A 26444-nucleotide genomic window follows, 5' to 3' on the forward strand; every position below is an offset into this window, starting at 1 on the left:
TCCATGCTGTTGCTTTTGCGAGAAGAACCAGCGAACCGATTCATCCCCGCCGTTCCACGTGCACGGTGAGTTGTAGGGGGGCGGGGATCTTTCCATTGCCGACGGCGTTTTCCAGAGCGAAGTCTACAGGCGGGGGAAATCTCATTGATCTCGTTCAAAAAGCTCGGGGTTTGAGAGTAAGGTGAAGATGCACTCGACGCTGTCGGAGAAGTCTGCCCCCTGTCGTCGGTGAACTTGCCTGCGTGGTGGAAGCCTTGCAGTCGGCGCGAAAACATCTTACACAGGCGCAGGGGCCGCGCAACATAGCCGTTCGGGAGCGGCGCTCGGACTGGGTCGGACGGAGAGCCAAGGCATCTGATTTCTGCCATCACGAACGATCGTGAGCAGCGAGCGCCCCCGCCTTTCGTCGTCCCCCCCTGTGTGCACAGCGGATCGCAGCCCATCGACCACGGTGCACCCGATGCAGAACGAGGCATCGTGTCCCTCGTGCTTTGCTGGTGAGCTGCACAGGCGTTCAGAGGACATCGTAGAAGCGTGACGGGAGAATCCTTGTGAGTCACGGCGTTTGCCGACGTCTTCCGACCGGTTGGCCATTGCCAATTGTAGCGCGATCCAATTCGGAAGCAAATGCTTTTCTTGCAGCGTCGTCGTGGACAGCGTCGCGAGTCTGTCGCAGGCCCCACCGACGCCGTGCCCCTCCCCCTCCACTTTCTTCCGCCGTCCTGCGCGAAGCCCGTACAATAGACGCGAACTCGTCGCGAATAACTGAGTTCTAAGCTCACATGAACTGTCATCCTATAGTCCCGAACCTCCTGTCACAAAACAATCCTAGCGCCAGCATCGCTTCATTCTCTCAACGTTCTCAGCTGCCCTTACGGCGGCAGGCGGCGAATGAAGGGCGCTACCGCGTCCCAGGCGCCCAAGTATGGCAACTCGTGGCGCTGGCCTACGGTAGGCACCGATAAGTAGCCCGTCAGCCATCATCAATCTGCATCAACCGCAATCATTATCTCTCCAAGTCCGTGCATGGCATTTTATGGTTCTCTGTCACAGACTGATCAGGCGTTGCTCAACCTTCAGGCGCTTCGTCGTCACCTGAGCATTGCTAACCTCGCGGATGTCTGGCGTCATCAACGGACCGTGGACAGGCATCATGGTGAGTAGCAGAGCAAGCCTCCATTCGTTTTTTTTTAGTCTGGTGAACAGCCTGAATTTGTAGTGCTGTGGCGTGCTGGCTTTGAACTCCCGTCCTTTGTGTACATATGGGGCAAGGATCTAGGTCAGCTTGGGGCGCTAAACCGGCCAGCTCGGGCATAGCCAAGCCTCGAACTCGAACGAAGTCTCTTCAAGGTAGTAAGAAAGGGGCCGAGAGGCCGTGAATTGCTGCCGTGAGCCTTTTAATTTGTTCGCGCGCATTGTTTGCTCGTACCTGGACGACTGACGCTCGTGGACATACGCACAGAGGGCAATCGGACGGCAACCTCAACAAACAAAGATGAGACATTCCTCCATCGATATAGGTTCGATCCCGACAGGATCAAAAAAAAGTCCATCAAGTCAGGACTGGAACAGAAGCTTCAGAAGGCCTCGGACTCGGTGTCGGAGATCCGGATCGTTTTGTGGGCGTATGTCTCTGCAGGCATGACGTGCGGTAAGTAAGCCACTTGGACGGACCTAGTGGCTGGGCTCTCTCGGTGACTTATTTAGCGCTCTTCCTGCGCGGTGCTTTAGCCCGAGTATCTGTGGAGGGTGCCGGTGTACTGCTCGCGCACGTCAATGACAGCAGCGTGGTAGATCGCCGATAGTGCACATAGTGTACATTGCTCAGTGTACACGCTTACTGGATGCTCCGAGCTCGAGCTCCAACGCTCGAGTGGGCTTCTGGGCTTCAGCGGTGCATGTTCGTGCGCTTCTTCTCGAGTAGGTGTGACATTTCCTCATGCTCCGTACGGTTCTGTTTAATCAAGTGCCTTCGCAGTTGTGTAGGACGATACCGATGCTTACTGAGATGAACGCAACGTAACTGCGGTGACGTCTCCACATCGAGACTCGCACGCAGATGCTTACTCGCTTGCTCCTGTGTCTCACAGCAGCCGCAGTTGCAGTCCTCAATATCTTTACCGCGCGACCAATGGGTGGCCTTCGAAGGGCCAAGGGCTATTTCAGCCAATCGTCGGCAATTCTTTGCAGGCACCCAACCAGAGTTAACCATTGCGGCAACCCGCGCCGATGGCGGCCGCTCGTCAACCAACAGCAATTACAGTAAGCGATCAGCAACAAATGCACCCCCGACCGCCCCTCTTGCCACCCGGCGCCTTCTTGCTTTGTTTCGATTTCTAGGATTTTAATTTACGAGGCGGGTTTAGCTCGCGATCGCGATTTGGACGCTTGAGGGGACAAGGTCTCCGGGCTAAGGCCTTCTTAGGGTTCGACCAATTCCAAAGGACAGAATCAGATGCCAGCCGCTAATTGCTGTTTGGTCGATGGCTTACGGGGGCCTGTGGCACTGTCGCAGACATGGGCGTGGACGGTGATTTGAAGGGGTCACCGCTGCCGCTGCCATGCTGCAGTGTCGGAGTCGTTCTCAATTCTGAACCCCCTCGAGGCTTTGCGGCGTGCACGACGCGTGCCGCGCGAAACGTGCCCGAAACGCGAGGACAACAAGGAGTCTTGGGACGGTGCCTGGGTCCTCTCTTTCGCTCTCGTGCACGGGCGTGGAGTTGAGTGGGACATATCGCATCGTGGTGCGACATATGCCTGCCCACGCGTCGTTCGTACTCGCTTCCTAAGGTCCGCCCAGCGCTGGTCGAGAGCGCGCGCGCGATGTGACGCATGGAAACCTCCCTTGACGGCAACGGATCGAATTACACTGCAACACGCTGAACGCAGGGCGAGTGGACGCGGTTCGGAGGGGCCTCGGGGTTGTTTTCGCCTGCAGACGCTGCTCACCCGATTCCGTGCTGCGACACCCACGCACGCCCACAATCCCGTCTATCTGTGCTCAGAGCGTTTTTTTATTCGCCAGGACGGGTTAGAGCGCGTTGAGTGTTCTGCCATCGAACTTCTAGGCGCCCTGCACGTCACCCGTGCACCGTGCTCGATATGCCGATCGTGATTGGGCCGATGCTCGAGTCTGCTAGTGGTGCAATCAGAATCTGTTCGCGGGCGGGTGGATGCCCGAACGTTCACATTTTCATTTGCGCAATGGATGACGCGGACGCGGCATGGCCGATTAGTGGCGGCGCTAGGTCGTGCTGTGCTGTGCTGTGATTGGGTTGGGCTCGCTAGGCGATGCGCTGGTGTCGTGCACTATCGGCGAGATCGGATCTGCTATCTGGGTCGTCTGCAGTGGGTTCTTCGAGTGCGTCGATCCCGCCGGGTCTGGACTCTTCGTTGGGTCGGTCTATGGAGATCTCTGAGTCTGAGACGGAGTTTCTCCCTCGTCGTCTGCAATGGGCTGGGGTGCTGCTGACCTCTTGCATTGCATTGCGGTGCATCGTAGTGGATGCTAATGTGCATCGTGCACGTCGAGATCCGGCCTGCCGCGTCGTCTCGTGGCCGCTCACTTGGTGGTCCGCGGGTCCTTGTCTGTTCAGTCGAGGAGGACTTCTTAATCTTAGCGCGGTGTCGCCGTCGCCGTCGACGTGTGGACCGCGAAGATAATGAAGAGGCACTCGCTAGTACCGAAATCCACGCTCGGGGACGTGTGGAGCCCGGTGGCTTGTTGGAGGACGGGTGCGCCTGTATTTTTGTGTTTGGCGCTGCTCGGCCATGCGCGTTGGCGATCCCTCTGGCACGGCTTCTAGATTGTGGTTTTAATTCTGGTTCTGGTTCTGGTTCTGGTTCTGGTTTTGGCTTTAGGTCCGCCTTCTTCTTGCCGTCGATGTCTGTTGATCGGGTGACGGGTTGACATCGACGTCGAGCGACGGTGGCAGTGGCAGAGCTGCGCTACGCCCGCCTGCACTGTTTTTTCTCGGAGCCCGTTGATCACCCTCTTTTTTTTCATTTTTCTTACATTCCAGGACCGCTGGAGACGCATCGCACACTTGTCGCACTGACGAGAACGTTCGGTTTTTTTCTGGGGCTACGTTTCTTGTGTTATTGCACGTCGCGTCGACGCGTCGGGCCGCGGTGTGATCGCCCGCCCCGATCTTTAGGCCTGCGTATTTCAGGGGCGGCGGAGGGTCGTCGATGATTGATCGTCTCTGTCTTGTGGCTGTTTAATTGAGAAGGGTCGGGAGTAATTTGGGGAGCACGGAATTCGATTCAGATCGCGGTATGTATCTGGGTCTAGCGCGAGGGTAGAAGGAGTGCGCGAGAGATGACAAGGGTGGATCTACGAAATGCTTTTTTCTTTTGTTCTAGCTGGGGCGATGGGAAGTGGGAGGGTGTAGCGACATTGGGAGGCGAATGAAGAGAGCGGGGAGTGGAAGGGTGGCGGGAGTGGCCGGGATGGGAGGCCGGTATTCTGAATCGGAATCTGGTGGACGAGGGACACGGAGAGAGAGAGAGGCCCTGGAGCGGGGCGTGGAGGGACGTTGGTGCGCAGAATTACGTGAGCGGACATTGTGATGGAGGGCGTGGTGAGATGCCGGATCTAGGGACTCTGACGCGCCGAGATGGACACTGGGATGGGACGTCTTCGCGATTCGATGCGCAGGTGCCAGCGACGCGTCCCAAACGGGGGGGAGGCAAGCCTTGTGGGGACAGCTTCTGGGCGCGGGAGGGCGAGCGAGGCACCGACGCGGGGTCGGTGCAATTTGCCTCAATCGGGCTCGTCCACTCGCCTCGCAGTCCACGCACTGGGTCGCAGAGTCCACTCCGCTCGGAAGCAGCGCTCAGTCAGACTCGGTCTCCAGCTTCTCTCTCTCTCTCGCGCGCGTGCGGGCGGCGGCTCCTGTTGCGTTCGCTTCCAGGAGTTAAAGAGCAGATGCGATCGTCCTCCCAGTCCCGTCTGACTCCCCCCTCCAGTCACTCCTCCCCTCCGCCTCCCGACGCCAGCCCCCCATGCACCCCGGTCCCCCTCTCGCACCCCATTTCTCCTACTGGTCCGACCCCCACCACGACTATCCCCCGCCCCCGTACCCGCCCGGCGGCGCCGACGCCCAGCCCGTCCCCTCCTTCCCCCCGACGTTCGCCCACTGTCCCCCGCAAGAACACGTGTCGCCGCTCTACGCGCTTCCTGCCCCCGCCTACGACGCGGTCCCGCAGCACGGTCTCTCGTACCTCGACTCTACGCAGAGATCCTCCCTCGCACTCGCGGACCACCCCGCGCCCGTCTCCCCGCGCCTCTTCTCGCACTACGACCCCCGGTCCCAGCCCCCGCCCGAGCCTGCCTATGTGTTCGCTGCCCCGAACGCCTCCACGTCTGCGTCCTTCTCCTCCTCGACAGGCTCCTTCCACTTTGGCGTGCCCGAGTCACAGCCTCCCTCCTTCCAGCCGGCGCCTCTTTCATACCACTTTGACACTTCGAGTCATCCCCATCAAGGACGTCCTCTGAGGTCCGTGCGCGTCCTCCGTTCCTCGTGCACTTCCTCACTCACTCGCTCACTTGCCCATCGACCAGCTCCTCTGACGACCTCGGCCTCGGGTTCGAGCCCCGAACTCTCATGCTGCGTCTCGACCAGCGCTCCCTCGAACCCGTCTCCTCGTCCGCCAGCCCCCCGCTCGTCTTTCCCACCTCCGACTCTGACAGCAGCAGCTCCAACGGCAGCGGCGCCTCCGACTCGGACCCCGACTGGGAGGACAGGGACGGCGCGTACTCCCGCTTTGCCCTGACGACCGCCCTCCCTCCGACGACGCTGCCACCGGCACCCCCATCATTTGGCTCGCCAGATGCACAGGGGGCTATGGGGGCACTCCCATCGACGAGCGTCGACGCCGTTATGGGCATCGACAGCGAAATGGGTGCCGCAGACATGATGAGCACGCGCAGGCGCTCATCGCGCAGCTTTGTCTCGGGCGATTCTCCTGCGCCTGGAACCTCGTCGACACACCGAGCTTACTCTGCTCACGACGACGCTCATCACAGCGCGGAGGAGGGAGCTCCGACGGAGCCCAAGCCGCCTCGACGCCGCGCGAAAAAGCCGAGCGCAAAGACACCCAAGATGCACGCATGCATCGTGTGTCGCAAGCAGTTCCCGCGGCCCAGCGGGCTCGCGACCCACATGAACACGCACTCGGGGGCAAAGCGTGAGTCTCCGTCTCCCCCTTTCCCCCCTCAACGATCTTCGTGTCCATTTTTGGCGTTATTCATCAATCCCGAGTAATTTGGCGAGTTGGCTGACGACAGGGGTCGGCTGTCATACAGCGTACAAATGCCCGGTCCAGACGTGCAACAAGTCGTTTGCCGTGCGCTCCAACGCGAAGCGGCACCTCCGCACTCACCGCTCCGCCTTTGCGTCATCACCCGCGCTCCAGACCTTGTCGCTCGACGCGTCTACCTCCGGTTCGATCGCACGCACCATACGCAGGTCATCAACGCCGACATCCGCGCCGTACCCACATCGCCGTTCGTCTACCGTGTCGGCGCTCCATCCTGCGCCTGCGAGACTTTCACCTCCTCCCACACCTCTGTCCCTGTCCTTGGCTCTGCCCGCCCCACACCTACATTCGCGCGGGGATATGGTTGCAGGTTCGCCGCCGCCGCCTCCCCTCGCGACGAAACCCCGCGGCGATGCGCACACGCACACCGCCCCCTCGCATGCGCAGGGATACGCCAGTCCCAGCGCGGACACGGGGCCCGCGAGCTGCTTCCCGGCCTCGCTCCACTCGCGCGATAACGCGGGCTGGCTCGCTGCGCGGGGGGTGTTCGCGGCCCCGGGCGACTTTGGGATCGATCTCCCGTGGGCGCCGCGCGTGAGCGTGCCCATGGCTGCTGCGCCCTCGCGGCCGCGGTATCACGATGGCTTCGCGGCCGGCGCGAGCTGGGGCGGGAAGTACGAGGAGGCGGTGGAGGCGGCGTCGGTCAGGGCGGGAGAAGGCGGGGCGGGGAGGTGGACGGGGATGGACCCGAGAGTAGACTCTGGCTTGGGGTTCCCGTATCATCCGGCAGAGGTGCGTTTCGTCGCATCCCCCCGTCTCGGGCGCTTCGTGTATGCGTCGATGCTGAGCGATGGTTTCCTTATTATTTTGATTTGTACAGTGGCAGACGTTGCCGGGGCCGGTCGTGGCGTGTCGGACTTGAACTCTATACACGTAGAGGCGGGACGGCGAGCGGATCTATGGACTCGACGGGGCGGGGGTCGCGTCGCGCGAGAATAAAACAAAGTTGGTTAGTGATCGCGTTATTTTATTCTATTTCTATTCTGTTCTGTCGGCCGTTGGCCGCCCCACTGTCTGATCTTCGATGTTTGTGCTCTCTACGTACGTACGTACGCACGCACACAGCTCTTCCCGTCGCTGCGCTCTCCCGATCGCTTTTTCGTTGCTCTTCATTCACATCACGTGGTGCTTGCTTTGCTCGTGTCGTCTGGTTTTGGTTTGGTTTGGTTTGGTTCAGGCTTGGGTTCTCTTCCTTTTTCTTCTTTGTGTGCTTTTTTCGCCTTTTCTGCCCGGGTCGGCGCGGTCGTCACACCGGCTTGCTTCGCCTCGCCTACGACGAGTCTCTTCCCTTGTTTTATCGCCGTGTGTTTTTAGTGGTGCTGGTGCTGCCTCGCTCGAGCGCGGCGATGTACTCCGCATGAACGTGCACTGTACAAGTACTGTAGGGTACCATATGTACCATGTGCCGTCTGTGGTAGCACGCGCACCGTCGCAGGTGCCGCCGTTGTACTGCTGTACCTATGTACTTATGTACCCATGTACCATCGCTAGGCTGAACCGTGTATGCATGTGCCGCAGTACCCGAATCGATGCCTGTGCTTTTGCTTTTCTTGTATTGTTTTTACCCCCCTCTCTTGCGAGCGTGGGCGTGGTGGGCGCTGGCGCTGTGCAGGGCCCCCTCGCGGGTGCTTGGAGCGCGGAGGCGGCGCGCGGCTGCTGTGCGCTGTGCGCCGTGCACGGGAAGCTGGGGGTCGTGGGTCACGGGGCGGTGTGTGAGTGCGACGACTTGGGGGCGGGCGGGACCGCTCGTCGCGCGCGCGCGTGCGGGAGGTCACGGGGTCGCGTGCGGGGCGCGCGCGCGTCGGCGGGGGCGGGCGGGGGACGGGATCGGATTCAGGTCGGGGTCGGGCGCGAGGTCTGGCTCTGGGTCGTGGTCGAAATCGGGGTCGGGGTCGGGGTCGGGACCGAGGCGCGGGCGGTGGTAGAGGACGCGGTTGACGAGCCCGATCGGGATGTCGAAGGCTGCGGGGATGGCGTCGGGGTGGGCGTGGGGGTGGTATGGGGATGGGCCGTCGCGGCGGCTGTTGGGAGGGGGGGGGTCGGGGAAGAGGGCTTTGGAGTCTGGTTTGTGTTGGTGGGTGGGTGTGTGAGTGGGAGTGTGAGTGCGGGTGCGTGTGGGGAGGGATTCGCAAGGGGTGGGAGAGTGGGGGGAAGGAAAGAAGGGGCAGGGGCAGGGGCAGGGAGTGGGGGGAAGGAGACGAATGGAGGTGGACGGGTGGGTGAGTGGATGTATGGACGGGAGGCGAGGATCGAGGATCGAGGATCAGGGCGGGAAGAGGGCGGTTTGGAGGGAGGGACGGGCGGACGGACGGATGGATGGACGGAAGGGGAGGGGACGTGCCTGTAAGGGTGCGGAGGTCGGAAAAGGCGGGCGTGTTGCGCAGGGCGAGGGCGAGATGCGTGGTGTAGGTCAGCAGGACCACGACGGTCGTCCACGCGGGGACGAGCAGGGCCCATTCCCTGTATATATGTGTGTGTGCGTGCGCGCGCACACGGGGGAAGGAGGGTGGGGGGAGGTGAGACGGAAATAGAGGCGAATGGGGGCGGCGGCGGATCGGGGCGCGTCGCGGGCGTTTGGGGTGCGTCCGGATGCGGACGGGCGAGGGCCAGCGCGGGCGCGCGATGCGAGCAGAAGAAGGGGAAGAAGACGCGTCAGCACACGAACCACGCCTTCCGTCCACGCCTTCCATCCCCATCCACCTCTTTCCATCCGTCCTCACGTCCGCACACGCGCCCTACTCGCATGGCCGCACACCGCGCCCCACACGCATACACCTCAAAGCGGACGAACGAACGAACGAACGAACGAACGAACGAACGAGCTCCGAGAGCGGAAACGCGCACGCACCGGTTCGGGTACCACGCGACGCCCGCGCGGCGGATCCACGCGTCGGGGAGGAGCGCCCAGAGAACGTACAGCGCGAAGAGCACGTACGTCGTCGACCACACCGCGAACCCGTAGAACTCGGGCGCGCGGCTGCGGTGCTCGGGCGCAGGGAGCGGCGGGTAGGGCGCGAGGGGGGACGTCGGGGACGTCGGGTTCGGCGCTGGGCTCGAGCTTGGGCTTGGGCTTGGGCTTGAACTTGGACTTGGACTTGGAATCGGACTTGGACTTGGACTTGGACTTGGGCCCCGGCTCTGGCGCGACATGGCGAGCAGAAGTGGTCGACTGAAACTGGTGTTCCCCTCCGGGTCAAGTGAGCTGAATGATGCGCGACAAGGCCTGGACGGAAGCAAACTGTGGCAAGGCAGCTGAAAGCAGCCATCATTAGACACACTTTCCTTATTTGGTGCGGACCGCCGGTTTTGTCCGACCGAAAGCTTTCCGACCAAGGGCGATTGGAGATTATAGAAATCCAGCTGCTTGCAAAACCCTAGACCGGTATTTCTCATCATCCAGCTTGGGATATTTGTTTAACATCGCACTGGGGCGAAGGATACGACACGGTACCTATCATAATTTATTCTTGTTAGTCTATGGGCTTAAGCTCTTCTGCACATCGACTGGGCAGCTTTCAAATTTCAGAGGCAGACCAACAGCCGGAATGGCTCTTGACCTAAGGTCTGCTTTGATTTACAGCAAGTGGCAATGATCACAGGACAATTATCACAGGTGAACGAGGACCCTGAGCAGAATCTTTGTGAACGCGGTCTAGGGCTTTGCAAGCAGCTGTATCAATGCGCTTCAAATTCCGTTCTGGCAGTGCTGTCCTCGGCAACAAATACACAAGTCTCGAATACAGCTGTGTCCTTTGTCGACGATTCGACGTGTCTAGGACTTCGAGGCCACCCACGCGTCGTGCCGCTGCACCAGCTCTGCGACGATGTCCTCCTCGATCTCTCTCGGCCGCCCGCGCGCGTCGACCGCGTGCGGGTCGATGCGGATCCACGACTCCGTCGCGGCCGGGGTGGTGGGATGGGTGGCGGGGGGCAGAGGAGGCGACGGCGACGAAGACGGGCGCGAGACGAAGACGACCTCGTGCTTGCGCGTGTTGAGGTCGTTCCCGATCACGATCTGGTGCCCGTACCGCTCGAGCGCGGCGCGCGCCTTCGGAATCAGGAGCGCGGGGTCTGTTTCGAGCTGCGAGGATGATAAGGGTGCGATGCGTCGGAGCGGGAGAGACTTACTTTGAACGAGACGATGAAGCCGTCTGGCGTCCATTCGTCGACCATCGGTTTCAGGATCTTGGGTACTTGGTCCATCTCGATTAGCAAACTGCCCTTGCCAGACTGGATCTTGTGCTCCGACTGCGCTAAACGTGAGATGGGCGCCACCACGCAGTAGGAGGGGGATGGGGGAAGCCTGAATCACACACCATCTTCTGGCGCGGGAGGAAGAAATCGCTGACGGCGGCGGCGAGGTAGTAGAGCACGCGCGGGCCGAGGACGGACAGCTCCTGGCTGACGGCGCGCAGAAGCCAGAGGTAGTCGTTCACGGTGACGAACGCGAGCGTGTGCAGCAGGCCGTCTGCGTGCGCGCGCTTGTACGCGCGGAGCACCTCGCGCAACGCGTCCCGCTTCGACGGCGTCACGTGGATGTCCGCGCTCGCGCCCGGCGCGGGCGCCTCGACGTCGAGGAAGTCGAGGAAGGGGTTCGTCGAGTGCGAGTAGTGCCGGCTGAAGGGCTGCAGGCTGAACTGGCGATGCATGAAGACGACGGCGTAGCCCGCTTGGAGGAAGTATTCGGCGGACGTCGCGCCGCGGGTGCCTAGAGACCGCGCGCGGCGCTCGCGCTATCAGCGTTCGTGTACCAGGGGATCCGAGCGGGGGGAATGAAAGGGGGAGCAGGACAGGGACGCACCTGCGCTGAAGTTATCGAGGAAGCGCACGCTGAAAGGTCGAACCGTATAGAGGGTGTGAGCAAACGCGAGCGGGCGGCACGCTTCGAGACACGGCGCTCACACGTTGAGCTCCAGGGGGACCGTCGTTCCTCCGCTCTACGCAACGCACATGAGGGGTCAAGATGCCGACGTGAGCCGCTCGCTGCCAGGGGACGTTGGGGAGGCAGAGGAGGTGGGAGGAAGTGGAGGGACGGGGACAGGACGCCGCCGCGCGGAGACTCACAGTGACGAGGACGACCTTGCGGCCCAGCGCGCGCTGGCGCCCGACGAACGCGCGCACGCCCGCGATGTCGTGCTCGAGGTGCGCGGGGGGCGGCTGCGTCGCAAAGTACGACTCTGCGGAGAACTGGCCCGCCGTGGGATTCGTATCGTGATCGGTCGTCGTCATCGCAGCGTGGGGGGTCCTCGCTCGGGTTCCGAGGAGGCGAGGCGGGAGGGGTGGGCGGGGTCAGGGATCGCGGGTGTCGTGCCTGCTTTTCTCGATGAGGTGCTCGGCGGCTGACGGTCGGCCTTGGTCATCGTCTGAAACGACGAGGACGACCGCTCGGATGCATTACATAAGCGGATTCTTTCGCCAGCCCGCGGGCCGGATATTGCCGATATCCCTTTAGTGGAGCCTGCAACAGGCACCGCCCTCAATCTGTTGTTGAACCCCAGTCGACATATCAGGCCGACACGAAGTGCTCTTGGTCAAGCACGCTTAATTTATCTCAAGGAGGAGGTGAGTGTAATTGTTCCCGAGCACTTCACTGCTTCATACTTGTCCAATATTATTGGTGTTGATGCTCGGTGCCCGATATCACAGGTACAGGCTCCAAGGCTTTCCTTGGAGCCGTGGATGGTTTCAGATTCATTGTGCAAACTTACTATGCCGCAGAATTTTAGCAGGGCGCCTGCTGAGGCTGAAAATTGTGGGCATCGTGTCAGAAAGTTTCCTTGATTGCAGCGCTTGATCTTCCCGCAACGCGAGGCACATCGCGGTGCGTACGGTCGCCTCTGGCGAGGCCCTGAGCATTCGGGGAAGATGGGACACACGTCCAAAGCCCAAGTTTTTCGCAGCTAGCAGCCAATTTTACGCACATCTAGCCTCGTTATGCTCGTTCCGGCGCTCAGTGATGGGGTCGGGTTTGCGAAGCCGGCGGTGGAGCGTGTCCGGCCTGTGTAGGTCCTCACCTGCGGCTCTGGATCGCGCCAGCGTACCCCAATGCCGGTACGACAAGGTTCCATACCGCGCAATCAGCTCCCTGCCACTGCGATACGCTCTAGCGAGTACGTGTCCAGTGATCTTCTTCCTGCAACACTCCGCCGATGACTCATGCGCGAACACGCTCAGTCTATACATATGGGGAGGTCAATAGTCCATGCCGAATGCATCGTGCACGCACCGCGCCCTGTCATCCGCCTAGCGCGGCATAGCATAGCATGCGTTCTAATGTCGGCCGTCCACGAGGCGCGACGGCTCGGAGACATGTCTGCAACGTGCCCCTGAACGAATGGGAGGCCATCCCTCGAGCGAGAGACCTCCGAGGACTTGTGGATTGTTGCGAATTGTGGGTGGTGTCGACGCACCTGCGACGATCTTGGTCCTTGTTGTTTCTGGGCGGCGTGCGTTTCCGAACTTGGGACTAGCCTCTGTGAACGGGGCCCCATCGCCCCTGTGACATCGTTTCTCCAGCGGCTTCGAACCGACGGCGAGGGGTCGAGAGGTTTAGAGGGTGCGGCAGGCTCAGCAGGCCTAGACCAGCACAGTTATTGTCTGTGCCTTCCTCTCGTAGTAGATCCTGTGTCCGACAGACGTTCACAAGCACCGCCGAAATTGCACCCCAATCTGCGCAGGCTGATCTCTGCAGCCCTGCATTGATCTAAATTACGTCCACCAGTCATCTGCGGTAGTGAGTCCTGCAGCCGCGCTGTGTTTTTCGGTTTGTCTCCAGTTGCCGGTTCGTCGTCGCGGGGGCCTTCAGGGGCCGTCTCCTTCTCGTACTGCTGTCCAAAGTGGAATTAGCCAGGGACGAAGGCACATGATCGCGATTTGCGGTCAGGATCGATTTTCGCTCATATGTTCTTATATGCTTGAGCTGGATGATGCTCCTAGAGTCTGACATATCTCTTCGCGTCGGCTTATTGGGATCTGATCCACCTCCTTCCCAGTGTTCGGTCACTGCTAGCAGCCATATCGCGAACCTGGGGAAGCTGTCAGAAGGTCGGTGTCTTCAACCTCCTTCAAGCTGTCAGATGCAACGTAGAAGCGAGAGGGCCCAGGGAGCTTGTTCACGATGACCATTGTAGGCACTAATCTATGCATTTGTGGGGCCAGAATCGCACGAAAAAAACACATATATACCGCTAGCGGTGCAGACTACACTGTCTGCATTGCGCGCATTTATCCACTTCCCCATCGTGTGTTCTTTGACAGATCGACAATATACGGATCGAATAGGACGAGAGGAGGGCAAGCCGGTTCGGGCCATCGAATCTATCCCCGGCTTCCTTGGTCTGTCGTTTTGCGTGAGTGCCCATGAGGTGATGACGACCAGAATTGACTGATCCTCGGTGTCTTTAGAGTCGCCCGGTTCAAGTCATTTCGGTTGGCGTGCATAACGAATGAGCTTCTGTGAGCTTTGTGAACCCGAAATGGCTTGCTTGCTTCGATTGTTACACGAGAAGCTGGCCTTGGTGCAGCGGGAGAGCTTCCACGACCTGGTGTTGGCACATTCACCTTGGCTACTTCTAATACCGCATTCTCTCACAGCTCCTCGCCGGTCGCTTATCGATCCCAGGACGGAAAGGCTGTTGCAGCCCGGGGTCGCCAAGGGTATATGTTTTGACTAAGGCACCTCTTTCACCTGTACCTACGTCTCCGCGTAGGCGGTGAAGAGATAAATGGAGTATGTCTTTGTATTCTCTGATCTCGCTTGCACAGTGTCTCGCTGACGAAATAGTGGGCTCTTTACCACTCGTTCGACTGAGGACTGCCTCTGTACGTCGTCCTATGCCTTCTGCCTCTGGTGCGTTGCTACCGAAGGCTTTACCTGAACCACGGGACTGGAGAGTCGCTATATGAGACCCAAGGGATCTGAGGGCCATGTTGCTGGTGTGATTTGGGATCTGTTGCCATGGCTGCGCTTGATGGTCTGCATGCGTTGTTTGCGGTTGTTGACGTTGGTTCCTCGACGCAGGACGCCAGTATGGCGCCGTGATTGGACCAGCGCGTTTCCCAGTTCTGATTTGGCGCCACGGACGAACGAATCAGACAGAATCCGTGCTTTTGTCCAATCAAACAATTGCACTCGTATGCAACACATTTCCGTGCGAGAGCGAAACGAGGCTAAAGGGCCAAGGCACGTGTGCAGTCATCCGTCCTATAAAGTCTCCAGAAATCCGCCCTTCCCGTTCCTCAGGCTTGCCTCTTGCTTTCCATCTTTCTTTGACGCCATCTAGGACTGGTTCCTCCCCTGCACAGACTCGTCCCTCGTTCTACATCCGTTCTTTGCAAACTCAGCTGGTCTTTCATCGCATCAGTCATTTCCTAGCCAGTTTCAAATATTGTCATTTTCGAGTCCAGCATGTTTTCCAAGTCCTTCATCGCGTCTCTCCTCGTCCTCGCCCTCTCCGCGCAGGTCCACGCCCACGCTGCGATCGCGCCCGCACTCGGCGTGAAAGGTACACCTGTCCGCAGCGACGTCCAGCGCCCATCTGCAGCCAAGCCCTGCGGCAATGCCAACATTGCGGGCACCATCGACTCTTCCACGGCAGTCGCCGCCGCTGCCGATGGCACTTTCGCCGCCACGATCTCTAACTTCAACGCGTATGTCGATTTTGATGCCATCAGATTTATTTTTGTTCGCGCGCTCATGACCCTGTCATATACCAGCGGCAAAGATGGCTCGCGCCAAGTGACCGCCCAGATCGATGCCACCGGCACAGGCAAGAGTTTCGTTGCTGCAACGGTAGTGACCAATGGCGATGCTGTGCGAATTTTCCTCTGCATCATCCGTCGAGAATATCAGGCTTAGACTTTTTTTCTCTCCTCCAGGCTCCTACCAACGTCGGCTCGCAACAGCTCTCCATCAAGCTCCCCGCTGGGACTAAATGCTCTGGCGGTGCCTCCGGCGACCTCTGTCTCGCCTCGTTCACCACCGCAGGCGGGTTCGGCAATTGTGTCGTCGTCTCCCAGGGCGCTGCAACTGGAAATGCCGCTGCCGCGGCTCCCGCAACGAGTGCTGCCGCGACCGGTGCCGTGACCGGAGCTGCTACTGGTGCTGCCACTGGCGCCGCTGCTGGCGCTGCCGCTGGTGCCGCTGGTCGCAAGGGTAAGGGTCAGAAGGCGAAGGCCGCCGCGGCTGCCGCCAAGGCAAACGCTGCCAAGACCAACGCTGCCAAGGTTAATGCCGCCAAGGCCCAGAAGGCCGCTCGCTCCTTCGACCGTGCTTGTGAGTGCATTCGCTCCCATCGCAGCAGCGTCTCGCTTACTGACGTCGGTCCAAACAGGGGCTTCCCGCCGTAACGTGTACGTTCCCGTGGCGTAAAGCGATGAGGGCCTGTGTGCGCGGGTCTCGCTGGGTCATGATTTTTGCTTTTTTAATGGGTTTGTTGCTATGGACGTACACTGCTCTGTACGGGATTTGGTTTTCAATGCAAAGGAAAGCTTTGAGCCGGATATGGTCTTGAACGTGTGGATGCATTCTCAATGGGCGGCTGAGGCCAGTCGACACCAGGCAGTCCAATTGTTAAATAAATGGAATCATCCGTGCTCGATTCGTTCGATTCACATAACAGTCCGTCGTAATTAAATTACAGAAGGCATACAATGGCGCGGCGCAGGACATAGACGAAAATAGATAACTAATATGAAGAAGCCCCACCTTTTAGGACGATCGGGCATTCCCACAAACGACAGACAGCTCGGAAGAAACTCTGGTATACATGCTCTCTGCGACATCTCGTTCTTCGTGGTCGCAGGAGAAGGGGGTGGCATCTACCCCCGGTGGGTGAAGTTCGGTTCATTTCCCGTGTGGGATGCCTGAATCATCCTCGACCGTGTTCATCACGTGGATGACGACAGGCTGGCGGAATCCGTTGAAGACCGAGGCCGTGGAGAGGGACGACGGGACGTTACGCATTGGCATGCCGAAGGAGGTGTCGAAGTCGCTGTCTTCTACCGCGTCGCTATGCGTCATTTGGAGGGCGACGAGGACGATTATCAGCGTGGAGTATATGCCCTGAAAGAGCAAGTGAGAAGGAGGATTCGGCGACGGTTCAGGGAGGATGGGTCGTGTACCGTCAGCTGTGCGATCATGTCTGCGATCATGAAATTGCCGCTGCTTCGTGTCCAGTAGATGATGAAGAAGATGACCTGAGAAGCGTAAGTCTTATTGCGCGACATGAATACCTATGCACTCACCCATATGAGACAGTATAGGAACCCAGATTCGATGAGGAGCCTCAATACAGCTTGACTTTGTCTCCGTTCGTCGGTGTCCTGGGCAGATTCATTTGACAGCCGATTATACCACCTGTTCAACGCACTCAGAGGGAGTTAACCAACGTACGCCGAAATGCGACTCACCTCGCGCGGTACGCCACCAGGCAGGTTGTAAGGACGTTCGTCGACAGCGTGAGAACGTCCAACGAAAGGTACCAAGGATAAGACGCCGTGAGCTGCACTGTTGCGATGTTTGCTGCCGTTTGTTGCACGCCTACTACGGCAATCACTGTGAAAGGACATGAATTTGAAAGTTGGCGGAGATAATTTCATCGAAAAGCGAACCTGCAGTTGACAGTAATAGGAATACAGGCACAAGACATGGCCCTATTTCGAAGTTCCAGAGCACGTACGCGCGCCAGATAATGATGGCGTCAGATAAAAGGAACTGCACGCATCATAATTGTTCGTCAGATCAAGGAGGCAATGAAGATGAAGACGCACATTGATGGCAGGAAGGTACAGCTTTGCTATACGCAGTGCAGTGGTCCCGATCTCAAATGAGCTCGGGGAATGTCCATCCAGAAACTCGTTGAAAAACTCCCGGACACTCAGCCCCATGTGGGTTGTGGAGACGAGAAACATGGTGACGGTCATGGTCATGACGGTGTTATGCACCACCCGCACCGGGATCGTATGCCGTCGTCGTCTGGAACCATGTCTCAACCCTTCATTCGCTGGAGATTGACAGGATCACGCACAATAAGAGATACATTGATATTGAGAAGAGGACAATGTAGATGCCTGTATCCGGAATTTGCATTCAGCACTATAGATGCGGGGTAGGCGGACGCGCATACCATAAAGGATAGACTCGCAAATGAGCGCCGCATATGCCTCTACGAGCATGGTGAAAACCGGTTCACAGTGTCCAAGTGCCGTATGGCACGTAGTGGTGCGGGGGATGAGAGGGAGCGTCCGGGGAAACTGCCACCTACAAGTAGTGCGGGCATGCCGAGAAGTATCCTGGGGTCACCGGGTGATAGAGATTTATGCTCCCTCGGAATCGCCTCGATAGAGATGCGATGATGCTTCAATCAGCGCATGCCTCCAAAGCAAGCACTGACTGACGATAGAAGCCAAAGAATGCCCGAAGGTGTTCTTTCAATGTGACCCTTCGGCGTATACCTGATCGTGTCAGGAGCTTGTGATAGCTGGTAAATGTCCTAAAATTCAACACAGTACTGAGCCTGCAGCTTTGTTTCGGTCCCGCAATCGATGCTCTGCAGGCCGCAAACCTGTAACACGCGTTTGCTCGGGTATTAGTAGGCCTCGGGCTTTGAGCTGCTCAGAGTATATAAGAACCTCGGTTACGTGATCATCTCACAGATCAAAGAGCCTCGGAACCACGGGAAAGTTGAGTCTTGATGCTCGGAGACGAAAAAGGATCCTGGCATGATCCCAGTCGAGAGATACAGGTGAGACCATTCCTGGTGATTCGGGCACAAGGCTGATTCACAATGCTGTGTTGTAGCAACGAGAACAGAGTTTCCGAGGGCGAACAAGACATGGGACGAGTTCGCAATTTGGATATCTGATAGCACCGTAAGCTTGCCAATCTCTATCCTTGGTGCTCTCCCACGGCGGAACACAGAAACATTGTTCTTGTTGTGAGGTGTGTCGAGGTCATGGAGTGAGGTCTCAAACGGTGGCCTCGACAAGACCAGATATTTTTGTTGAATTCAAACGGTAAGACGATCACAACGCTAGGAGTACCTGGGAATGCCCATAATGGACAGTGTCACAATGATAAGATAACGGAACGCACTGGAAGGAAGACAGCCGCAATATAGCAATACTAGCACGGTACTGCAGTGAAATAGCGCCGACTCTTTATGGCAGAGAAGCCTCTTGGACTTCCTCTTCAAAAGAATTCTATTCCTGTGAATCCAGCTAGGCAATGTCTGAACTCACTAGGCACTTTAGAAGGATTGTTAAGGCCGTCTTAGGGCAAGGGGTATCACTGTATGCCTATAACCAGGATCCCTGAGCACTGAAAGGATAGCGATGTAAGTTGACGTGCACATGATTCGGACGGAAGAGAATGCAATTCGCGACGCTGATTGGAGTTCGTGACCCAACATCGTCATGTGACACACCATTTTGTTCAAAAATCGATCCTCATATGGGTCAGCGCCGCCCAGCCGCATCAGCACCCCCGTTTTCCAGACTTATATTCTTCGTTAGCGATTCAGCGCATGCATCGTCTGATCCATGAGACGCCTGTCAACTTTCCCTGTGCATGTGAGAGATGGCAACGAGGTGGCTTGCGACCTTGACTTACTCATAAGTATCATACCAGCTGCAGCCAAACAAGTTCTTCTCCGTTTAGATCGGAATAGACTCTCATTCCTATAGGGTGATCTAGCTGAAGCGCTGAGCGATGGAACTTGTGTCCGCGTTGCTCTCAGCCTAAGGGATCACACTCGGACTCCGGGAAATGTGAAGCGGGGCGCTTACCGCAGGTATGGGCATGTATGGACGCATTTAATGTTGATCCTCCGTTGCTGATATAATAATCAAGCAAGTTCCCTTGACATGGCATCGTAGGCAATGCTGATCAAGTGATTCTTTGGGACTTGGAGTGTGAGTATACGCGTCATCCTCCCCTCATCTACCGGAGAATTATGTCGTCTGTCAATTGTGTTAGCATCCCTCCGAGCGATGACCCGCCGGCTCTACAACGACGCGGTAAAGGGCTGTACGTCCTTGTAATTCTTGTCAGATGTGCATGCTGGAACAACAGCATCTCCCTCCGATGCTTCTAAATCTCTCGTCAGCTCTCAGCTATTCTGGAGTTGGTGCATGCGTCAGCTCTCCCATCTGCAGCTCCACAAACACCATTCGACTTGAGACAGGCCGCTGATCTTGGAGTCCCAGACAGGATATAAGGCAGGCTTCCATCTTGTCAGTCATCCACCAACACCCCCAGTCAACCAACTCATACCTCTCTAAGCACCGCAATGTCTATCCCCACTCGCAAACTTGGTGGTTTTCAAGTTAACTCTATCGGCTTCGGCGCGATGGGTCTCTCTGTCGGATACGGCGATGCTGGCTCCATTGAGGAGCGCTTGGAGGTGTGCAAGCAGCTTCTCTATCTGCGTGCATTGATCCTCACTTTTTTATTATTACCTAGTTCCTTGACGCTGTCTACGCACGTGGGAGCACGTTCTGGGACACCTCTGACGCATACCAAGACAACGAAGAGCTGATTGGGAAATGGTTCGCCAAGACTGGCAAGCGCAAGGACATCTTCCTCGCTACCAAGTTTGGTCTGGCGGATCCGACGCGCTTCCCGAATGCGGACCCTGCGTATGTAAAGGTCGCATTCGAAAATTCGTTGAAGAAACTCCAGACGGACTACGTTGACTTGTACTACCTCCACCGGTAAGATATCTCATAGGAATAATACACAGTCCACCTGATCAATCTGGCACACAGTGCTGACCCCACGGTTCCTATCGAAAAGACGATTGCTGCCATGGCTGAGCTCGTCAAGTAAGAATTTCTCGGCGGTTTCCAATTCAAAACTAATGTCACCTGGAAATCAGGGAGGGCAAGGTCAAGGCCATCGGTGTTTCTGAAGTCTCCGCTGCTGCTCTCCGTCGCGCACACGCCGTTCATCCTATTGCCGCTCTGCAAGTCGAATACTCCCCTCTTTGCCTCGACGTTGAGTTCGAGAAACTCAACTTGTTCAAAACCGCGCAAGAGCTCGGCATTGCCATCGTCGCGTACTCTCCTCTTGGCCGCGGCCTTCTCACCGGCTCCTTCGTGCGTTTTCTCTCTCGCATATCATTGATGTATTTATTGACTATTTGCTCATACAGCGCACTGCTGAGTCGGTCCCTGAAGGCCACTACGCCAAGTATATTCCTCGTTTCAATGCAGACAACTTCCCCAAGATCGTCAAGCTCGCGGACGAGTTTGCTGCCATTGGTGCTAAACACAAAGCTTCCTCTGGTCAGGTCGTGCTTGCATGGCTACTCGCGCAGGGTGGCAACGTCTTCGTCATTCCCGGAACGAAGAAAGTGAAGGTAAGGTTGAAGTGATCTAAAACTTGAAATATCATCTGACCCTTCTATGTAGTACCTCGAAGACAACCTGGGCGCTGCGAAGGTGACCTTGACATCGGAGGAGGTAGCTCACTTGCGCTCGCTGGCGGAGGAGATCCACAAGACAGCCCCTGGAGAGCGGTACCCAGGAGAGTTCAACAACCTCTCGTTCATCGATACCCCTGCTCTCTGAGTGGATAACGCATAGTAATCAAAGTTGTCGCTGTTGTACCTATTGCTCTTATTAGATTTGGAATCGCATAGTATCATTGCATTATGTTCACAACGAAGTGAGGGTGAGCCTGGGGTGTATGTGCTTACCTGCTCATGTTCTGCGGCTGGGGCGGGTGTAATGCTACCTACGGTCGACTCGGAGAATTCATTCCTGCGAGTAATTTTCTCTTCTGCGTGCACATACCTCGTCCTTTGCCATCTTGAATACTCGGACCTTTGTTGAATTGAGGTAAATCACCTATTTCTTCTATATTACTTAACTCGCTTCTCATTGGCTCGGGTGTTACCGAGATACTACACAGTTCTCTGCCACCGCGCTCGTAGTAGGAGCACGGCCAGCTCGGGCCTCCCTCAGTGTTCTAATAGACGCTGAGGTGAGCCCGCTTCTATTACATACTCTCAGATTGACACTTTGGAATAGATATTACCTTCTAGGTAGATGTCGTATAGCCTTTTGCAGTGTTCTAATAGACACTGAGATATTACCTTCTAACCACATTGCTACAGCCTTGAGCTCAAGCTTGAGCTCGAGCGCTTAGGCCTCGACATGTGGCACGGTAAACGTAACAACAAAAGAAATCTAATCATTGCGAAATGTTGGGATTGAGCTTGCTTGCGGTCTACGGTCTGTGATAATAGGCCTTGCTCATGCTCCGCATAAGACCTGAAACAACTGCCCTAGAATGTGATTGTACCTGAGTAAAAGATCCTGAAAAACCCGCCACAACCTATGGTCGGCAGTAGGCCCTGCGAGCAAGGTGAACACAGGACAAGTGGCAATCTGATGATTCAACGAGCTGCCCACTGGATGATGTAGTAAGCGTACTCGACCTCCCCAACCACTCCAGGCTGCGCCTCGCAGAGGATAATCTCCTTATGTGATATGTGTAAGGCGGAGCATCCGTCCTGAAGTGCATCAAGGTTGCGTAAGAAAGGGAAAACTTGCTCAATGGTGCTCGACTCGATTGCGAACGTTGGGCGTAGGGGAATCACCAGGTGAAATTGGGCCGAGGGAGTTGTGCGTGACTGCGTCGCCGATGGGCGCCGGAGGAGCCTTTCGAGGCATGATCGAATCCATAGAGCATGTTCGGCCTCATAAATGATGTCGGCGCCGAAGATAAGATCGAAGGAGTCGTCAAAAGGGACTAGGTGTTTGTCCAAGGTCACCGTGTCAGACCAGTCCAATTTATGAGCAGAAAGCACGACGGAGGACGAGGTTGCAGATGTGGAAGGGAAATTGGAGGCAATATTGAGGTTGAGATTGGAAAGGGTGGAGGGGTGGAAGTCGGATGCAATGATTTCTGCGAGTCGCTGCGTGCACACCTGCTGCAGGAGTTTGCCTACCGTCAAGCTGACCAGCCCAGTTCCTGCGCCGAGCTCAAGCACCCTCAGCCTTTCCCCTGTGACGTGGCCCAGATTCAGGTCAAAATGTTCCGGCATCTCGACGAGCATCTCGGCCAGCACGCACGCGCTTCCCCACGTCTGCACCCCGACCGTCCCAAAGTCCTGGTTCTCCAGCGGTGCGTCCGTCAGCTGCACCGTGACTTCTCCCGTTCCGTGGCCAAATGAAAAGGAGCGCGTGACAGACCCCGCGGCGGACGTACCGGCGCAGATGGACAGGAGCGATGCGGCAGTCTGGATGATCGATTCGAAAGACGTGGAATCGCTGCTGCCTTCGAGTTCCATGACTTCGACTTGGGCGATCAGAGATGTGAGCCAACGAATAGCATATGACCTCTCGAAAGCGTCGGAGCGTAGAGCGCCCAATTCTTCATCCCGATCAGTCCCGCTTCGCAGACTCGACGACTGAGAGTGTGTCTTGCGGTTGACGCGGCGCGAACCGCGAACCTCAGGACTGTACACCAGGCGCAAGTACCGTAAGGATTCCTGAAGTTTCTCGATTGAAGCGCCTCTAATTCTTCCGATCGGCGGAAGGGCGGCGGTTGGTGACTCTAGGGCAGGGAGGGTAATGATGGTCATCGATTATAGTGCAGTAAATCCTTCTAGCTAGATGTTAGCAGGTTCTATGTGAGTGAACTCTATGAGACTAGGCGAGATATTCTAATGAAACCAACGCTCTAAATAAACGATGTTAGTAGTCGTATACATCCATCTTGAATCTTGAGGAAGGGGAGTTCTGAGCAGGCAATGAACAAAAAGAATTAGAGGTGCACAAGATAACCCTTTGTTTATCATTATTTACACCCAACGAACCACAAAATTTCAACCCGATTCAGCACACCAGGAACATGGAACTTTTATAACACAGGACGATTAGGACATGATGTTAGACGATAATCCCTGTGCTTTATCGAAGCACCTCAATAAGAGCTAGTATCCGATGCCAAGATGGAGGGGATCACCAGCTCAGAACAACCCAACAACACCCAGTACTGCAGCGATAGCTAGCCACCGCAAGCCATCAAACACTGGATCAGCACTCATGGAGCGCGCGCCGTTGACCATCGTCGAAGCGTTCGAGAATGCGACACTAGGCGTCATAGCAGACGAGTTGGCGCCATAGACATAGGAGGTAATATTGGAGGAGGGCGTGGTCGGATCCGCGCATTTGATCGTGACTGAGGAAACCATGGCATAGAAATGACCTGACAGAGACGATGAAGGCGCTGAGAGATTAGATTCCGAAAAATAAACAGGCTGGGGTGACCGTACCCGCAGAAGTGTAGTCAGGATCATTCCAGTTGATCAACCCGCCAGACCATTCGATCGTTCCGGGAGCAGAGGTGTTGATTCCAGCAGGCCATAAACTATGATCGAAGGCACATGCGCGGTGGGCAAAAATGATAGTCAGTCGGAAGCAAAGAGGGTGGGGAATAGGAAGCGAGAAGCAGAGGGAAATCGAAAAGGCGCTGAGGGATGGAAGGGTGTGTGAGAAGAATGAAGAGCACCTCAGCTGAACGGAAGATGGAGTTGAGGGATAGTGCGCGACACCATTGCCATCAATCGTATCGGATTTCTTGATGGTTCGCACGGTGTTGTTGTCGATTGCGAAAGTCAGTGTATCAGGTTGCCAGTCGATCTGTGAGACAGCAAGAAGCAAGGTTTCAATCAGTACTACATGGTAACACAGGAAAGTTGAATCGAAGCGTGACAGTGAACACTGCGGAAGCGATTGAGATATTTCAACATACAGTGTAGTCATGGTAGTTGGCAAAGGTATCGGTAAGCCCGGTCGTTGTATCACCATCGGTCTTCGAGGCTTCGTTGCGAGAAAGGCAGAAAAATGCAGGTTAAATAGGATAGACAGACACAAAATCGCTATGGATGGACGTACGAATGACAGCTTGCCAGAAGAAGTTGGTCTGCCCAGTAGTAATGTTCGAACCCGGAAACTCCCAATCGATTTCATCCTTGATGTCGCTCATCGTGATGAAGGCTGTGACAACACCATTCCAGCGACCAGTCTTGACTATATCGTCCAAGCATCATTGTACGACAAGGAAGCAACATCAGAACAGAGGGATCCACGAGTTGAGAGCAGGGAAGACGCACGGCGAGCCGTGATGGTTCCGTAGTGAACATAACGCGTGGACGAGATCCGCGTGCCGCCGTTGGTCTCGGTAAGTAGAAGCACAAGTTCGCCACCGGAAGAGTTGGTGTTCATGATGTTGCCTGAGTTCACGACCCAATCTGCACATTATGAAACAGAGGTAAGTGGACTTCTTTCGTTATGCAAAAAAAATATGATCATCAGAAGTCGATGTGATAGAACGGTTGTGAGGGACAAAAGACATTCAAGATGCAAGTGTTGATCATCGATTTGGCGAAACCATCCACACGCACCATACTCAGTGGCATTGCCGTCAAACGTGGACGAATTAGAGTAGATGCGAGAGTTGTCCGCGAACGTGTGCTGGATCCCCAAAGGATCGATGCAGTTAGCAGTACAACAGGTAAAATAGAAAAAGGCGTACAGTAGCAGATTGGCATATGGGGTCAGGGCGGCACGAATCGAGGGAGTGAGAAGAAAGGGGGTTGCACCCGCCGAGACAAAACTGTGGCAAATGTCATATTGAAACTTGACAATCAGAGCGTGGGGGATTCTCGAGCTCACATCTCCCGCTCCACAGAACCCGAAAGAACCTGTAGTGGCGGCGTCGGGCTTTGGGGTGCATGAGGAAACAACGTGGAGACTCACTGCAGCATGGTGCAGAACTAGAACATGGGGTCGTGATGTTACTGGCATTCGACAGAAAGTGTCAGTGTGCGCCGCTCATCCGTCACAGTGTGCTGGCGCCCACCAAGTCTGTCCGCCTTGGGCGCTCACGACAGTTGTCGAGCATGCTATGAAGACGGGTAGAAGAGCGAAGATTCGATTGCGAAACATGGCTTCTTGTGTTGAGGGAGTGGAGTGTGTTCAAAGAGCAGTAGGGGGCGATGGGATACGGTGGGGTATATATGATGGATGTTGTTTGAGCGAGAACCAGCAGACTCAAGGCGTGGACAAAGATAGAACGTCGGAGCAAAAGCACGGATCCATTGTAGGGCATTCATGACCGCATGGCGTTGACAAATCAGAATGAACTTCGTCGGTGTTCTCCGGAATGCCACACTTTCCCACTACGTGCACCGCAAGGTTTTTCCCGGGATAAACCGTGGATAAAACCCTAGATATAAATAAAGTTTTTGTGTGGATTTATCCGTGGAAACTACCGAAACACAAACTTAAGGTCTTTTTAATATTTTATTATGGGATATGAGTAAATATCAGATAAACCTTAAGTTTTTGTTTCAGTGAATAAACCGGAACAAAAACTTTATCTATATCCAGAGTTTTATCCACGGTTTATCCCGGGAAAAATCCTGCAGTGCACGCAGTGAGGTCCCGGGAGGCTCACCCAAATGTTTCCCCGAGAGTTAATCTTTTTGAGGGTAGAATTGGGCCATTTCCTTCCCCATTTTTAATCTTTTTGAGGGGGAAATGGCCAAAAAAAACCAAACCTTCTCGGGTTTTAATCTTTTTTAGGCATTATTCGGTGTTCATCCCGACCCAATTTGTCATAGGTGGGGGTAAATTTTTAGAATGTTCATCGTCTTATGCTCAACTTTGTGACATTTTGTGACATTTGTGACAACCCTTAGCGGAATTAATCTTTTTCTGGGCCAAAAGTTAATCTTTTTTTAGCTTGATTTTGGGGGTTTTGATGGGGAAACATTTGGGTGAGCTTCCCGAGGCCTACGCAGTGTCCGCAATCATGGGCGTGGTCAATAACTTCCAACGTCGGAGTTTACTGGGGGCATGCATGTGTGGTGTGGTCCATAATTGATGCCATGCAACTGCTGCTCTCTTCCGTCTATCCCTTCCGGCGTAAGTAGGTTGAGAGGAATTACTTGCCACACCCGGCAGAGAAATGTCAACCGTGCGCGTCATCTTCGTCTCCAGTTTACTTGTTGATGGGGTTTTTTCTCACGCCTTGCCTCCTTTACAACACGAGGTAATCACAGCTTGTCAGTCTACTTCGTTGCTTGCCAGTCCTTCTCCCTCTT

The 26444-nt window shown here is 56.2% G+C and overlaps 9 protein-coding genes across 9 annotated transcripts; 3 read left to right on the forward strand and 6 right to left on the reverse strand.

Moving 5' to 3' along the window:
• Positions 1–276: 276 nt before the first annotated feature.
• Positions 277–1155, reverse strand: HETIRDRAFT_107489 (uncharacterized protein; the record flags this gene model as incomplete). Its single annotated transcript, XM_009551570.1, has 3 exons — positions 277–772; positions 877–946; positions 1056–1155. The coding sequence occupies 3 exons, from the start codon at positions 1153–1155 to the stop codon at positions 277–279; spliced, it is 666 nt and encodes a 221-aa protein (XP_009549865.1).
• Positions 1156–5007: 3852 nt separating this feature from the next.
• zfp8 (putative transcription regulator) lies at positions 5008–7263 on the forward strand (the record flags this gene model as incomplete). Its single annotated transcript, XM_009551571.1, has 3 exons — positions 5008–5501; positions 5567–6192; positions 6293–7263. 3 exons carry the CDS (start codon positions 5008–5010, stop codon positions 7261–7263), a joined length of 2091 nt encoding a protein of 696 aa, XP_009549866.1.
• A 970-nt stretch (positions 7264–8233) lies between these two features.
• HETIRDRAFT_247210 (uncharacterized protein) lies at positions 8234–9375 on the reverse strand (the record flags this gene model as incomplete). The annotated part of the gene is made up of 3 exons (XM_009551572.1): positions 8234–8345; positions 8635–8784; positions 9173–9375. Coding segments are annotated over 3 exons (465 nt in total), but the record flags the coding sequence as incomplete, so codon positions are not given.
• A 721-nt stretch (positions 9376–10096) lies between these two features.
• On the reverse strand, positions 10097–11627 carry HETIRDRAFT_67218 (uncharacterized protein; the record flags this gene model as incomplete). The annotated part of the gene is made up of 6 exons (XM_009551382.1): positions 11389–11627; positions 11227–11261; positions 11126–11154; positions 10641–11032; positions 10453–10572; positions 10097–10405 (listed from the first exon to the last, which is right to left on the reverse strand). Exons 1-6 carry the CDS (start codon positions 11551–11553, stop codon positions 10097–10099), a joined length of 1050 nt encoding a protein of 349 aa, XP_009549677.1. The 5' UTR covers positions 11554–11627.
• A 2949-nt stretch (positions 11628–14576) lies between these two features.
• hep6 (cellulose and lignin medium expressed protein hep6) lies at positions 14577–15835 on the forward strand. Its single transcript, XM_009551573.1, has 4 exons — positions 14577–14973; positions 15040–15136; positions 15202–15598; positions 15657–15835. The coding sequence occupies exons 1-4, from the start codon at positions 14732–14734 to the stop codon at positions 15692–15694; spliced, it is 774 nt and encodes a 257-aa protein (XP_009549868.1). The 5' UTR covers positions 14577–14731; the 3' UTR covers positions 15695–15835.
• Positions 15836–16168: 333 nt separating this feature from the next.
• HETIRDRAFT_453955 (uncharacterized protein) lies at positions 16169–17499 on the reverse strand (the record flags this gene model as incomplete). Its single annotated transcript, XM_009551574.1, has 8 exons — positions 16169–16387; positions 16447–16521; positions 16570–16681; positions 16735–16879; positions 16936–17038; positions 17095–17299; positions 17352–17394; positions 17451–17499. 8 exons carry the CDS (start codon positions 17497–17499, stop codon positions 16169–16171), a joined length of 951 nt encoding a protein of 316 aa, XP_009549869.1.
• A 2081-nt stretch (positions 17500–19580) lies between these two features.
• HETIRDRAFT_411149 (uncharacterized protein) lies at positions 19581–21102 on the forward strand. Its single transcript, XM_009551575.1, has 6 exons — positions 19581–19727; positions 19787–20037; positions 20092–20148; positions 20202–20421; positions 20478–20684; positions 20737–21102. Exons 1-6 carry the CDS (start codon positions 19614–19616, stop codon positions 20893–20895), a joined length of 1008 nt encoding a protein of 335 aa, XP_009549870.1. The 5' UTR covers positions 19581–19613; the 3' UTR covers positions 20896–21102.
• Positions 21103–21501: 399 nt separating this feature from the next.
• HETIRDRAFT_387896 (uncharacterized protein) lies at positions 21502–23060 on the reverse strand. The gene has a single exon (XM_009551576.1). It carries the CDS (start codon positions 22914–22916, stop codon positions 21726–21728), a length of 1191 nt encoding a protein of 396 aa, XP_009549871.1. The 5' UTR covers positions 22917–23060; the 3' UTR covers positions 21502–21725.
• A 110-nt stretch (positions 23061–23170) lies between these two features.
• On the reverse strand, positions 23171–25416 carry HETIRDRAFT_148684 (glycoside hydrolase family 16 protein). The gene is made up of 11 exons (XM_009551577.1): positions 25199–25416; positions 25096–25136; positions 25012–25040; positions 24872–24952; positions 24741–24810; positions 24450–24587; positions 24232–24366; positions 24089–24156; positions 23846–23976; positions 23610–23704; positions 23171–23542 (listed from the first exon to the last, which is right to left on the reverse strand). Exons 1-11 carry the CDS (start codon positions 25282–25284, stop codon positions 23304–23306), a joined length of 1113 nt encoding a protein of 370 aa, XP_009549872.1. The 5' UTR covers positions 25285–25416; the 3' UTR covers positions 23171–23303.
• Between the last annotated feature and the right edge of the window lie 1028 nt (positions 25417–26444).

This window comes from Heterobasidion irregulare (assembly GCF_000320585.1).
Source record: "Heterobasidion irregulare TC 32-1 unplaced genomic scaffold scaffold_09, whole genome shotgun sequence".
NCBI lineage: Eukaryota > Fungi > Basidiomycota > Agaricomycetes > Russulales > Bondarzewiaceae > Heterobasidion > Heterobasidion irregulare.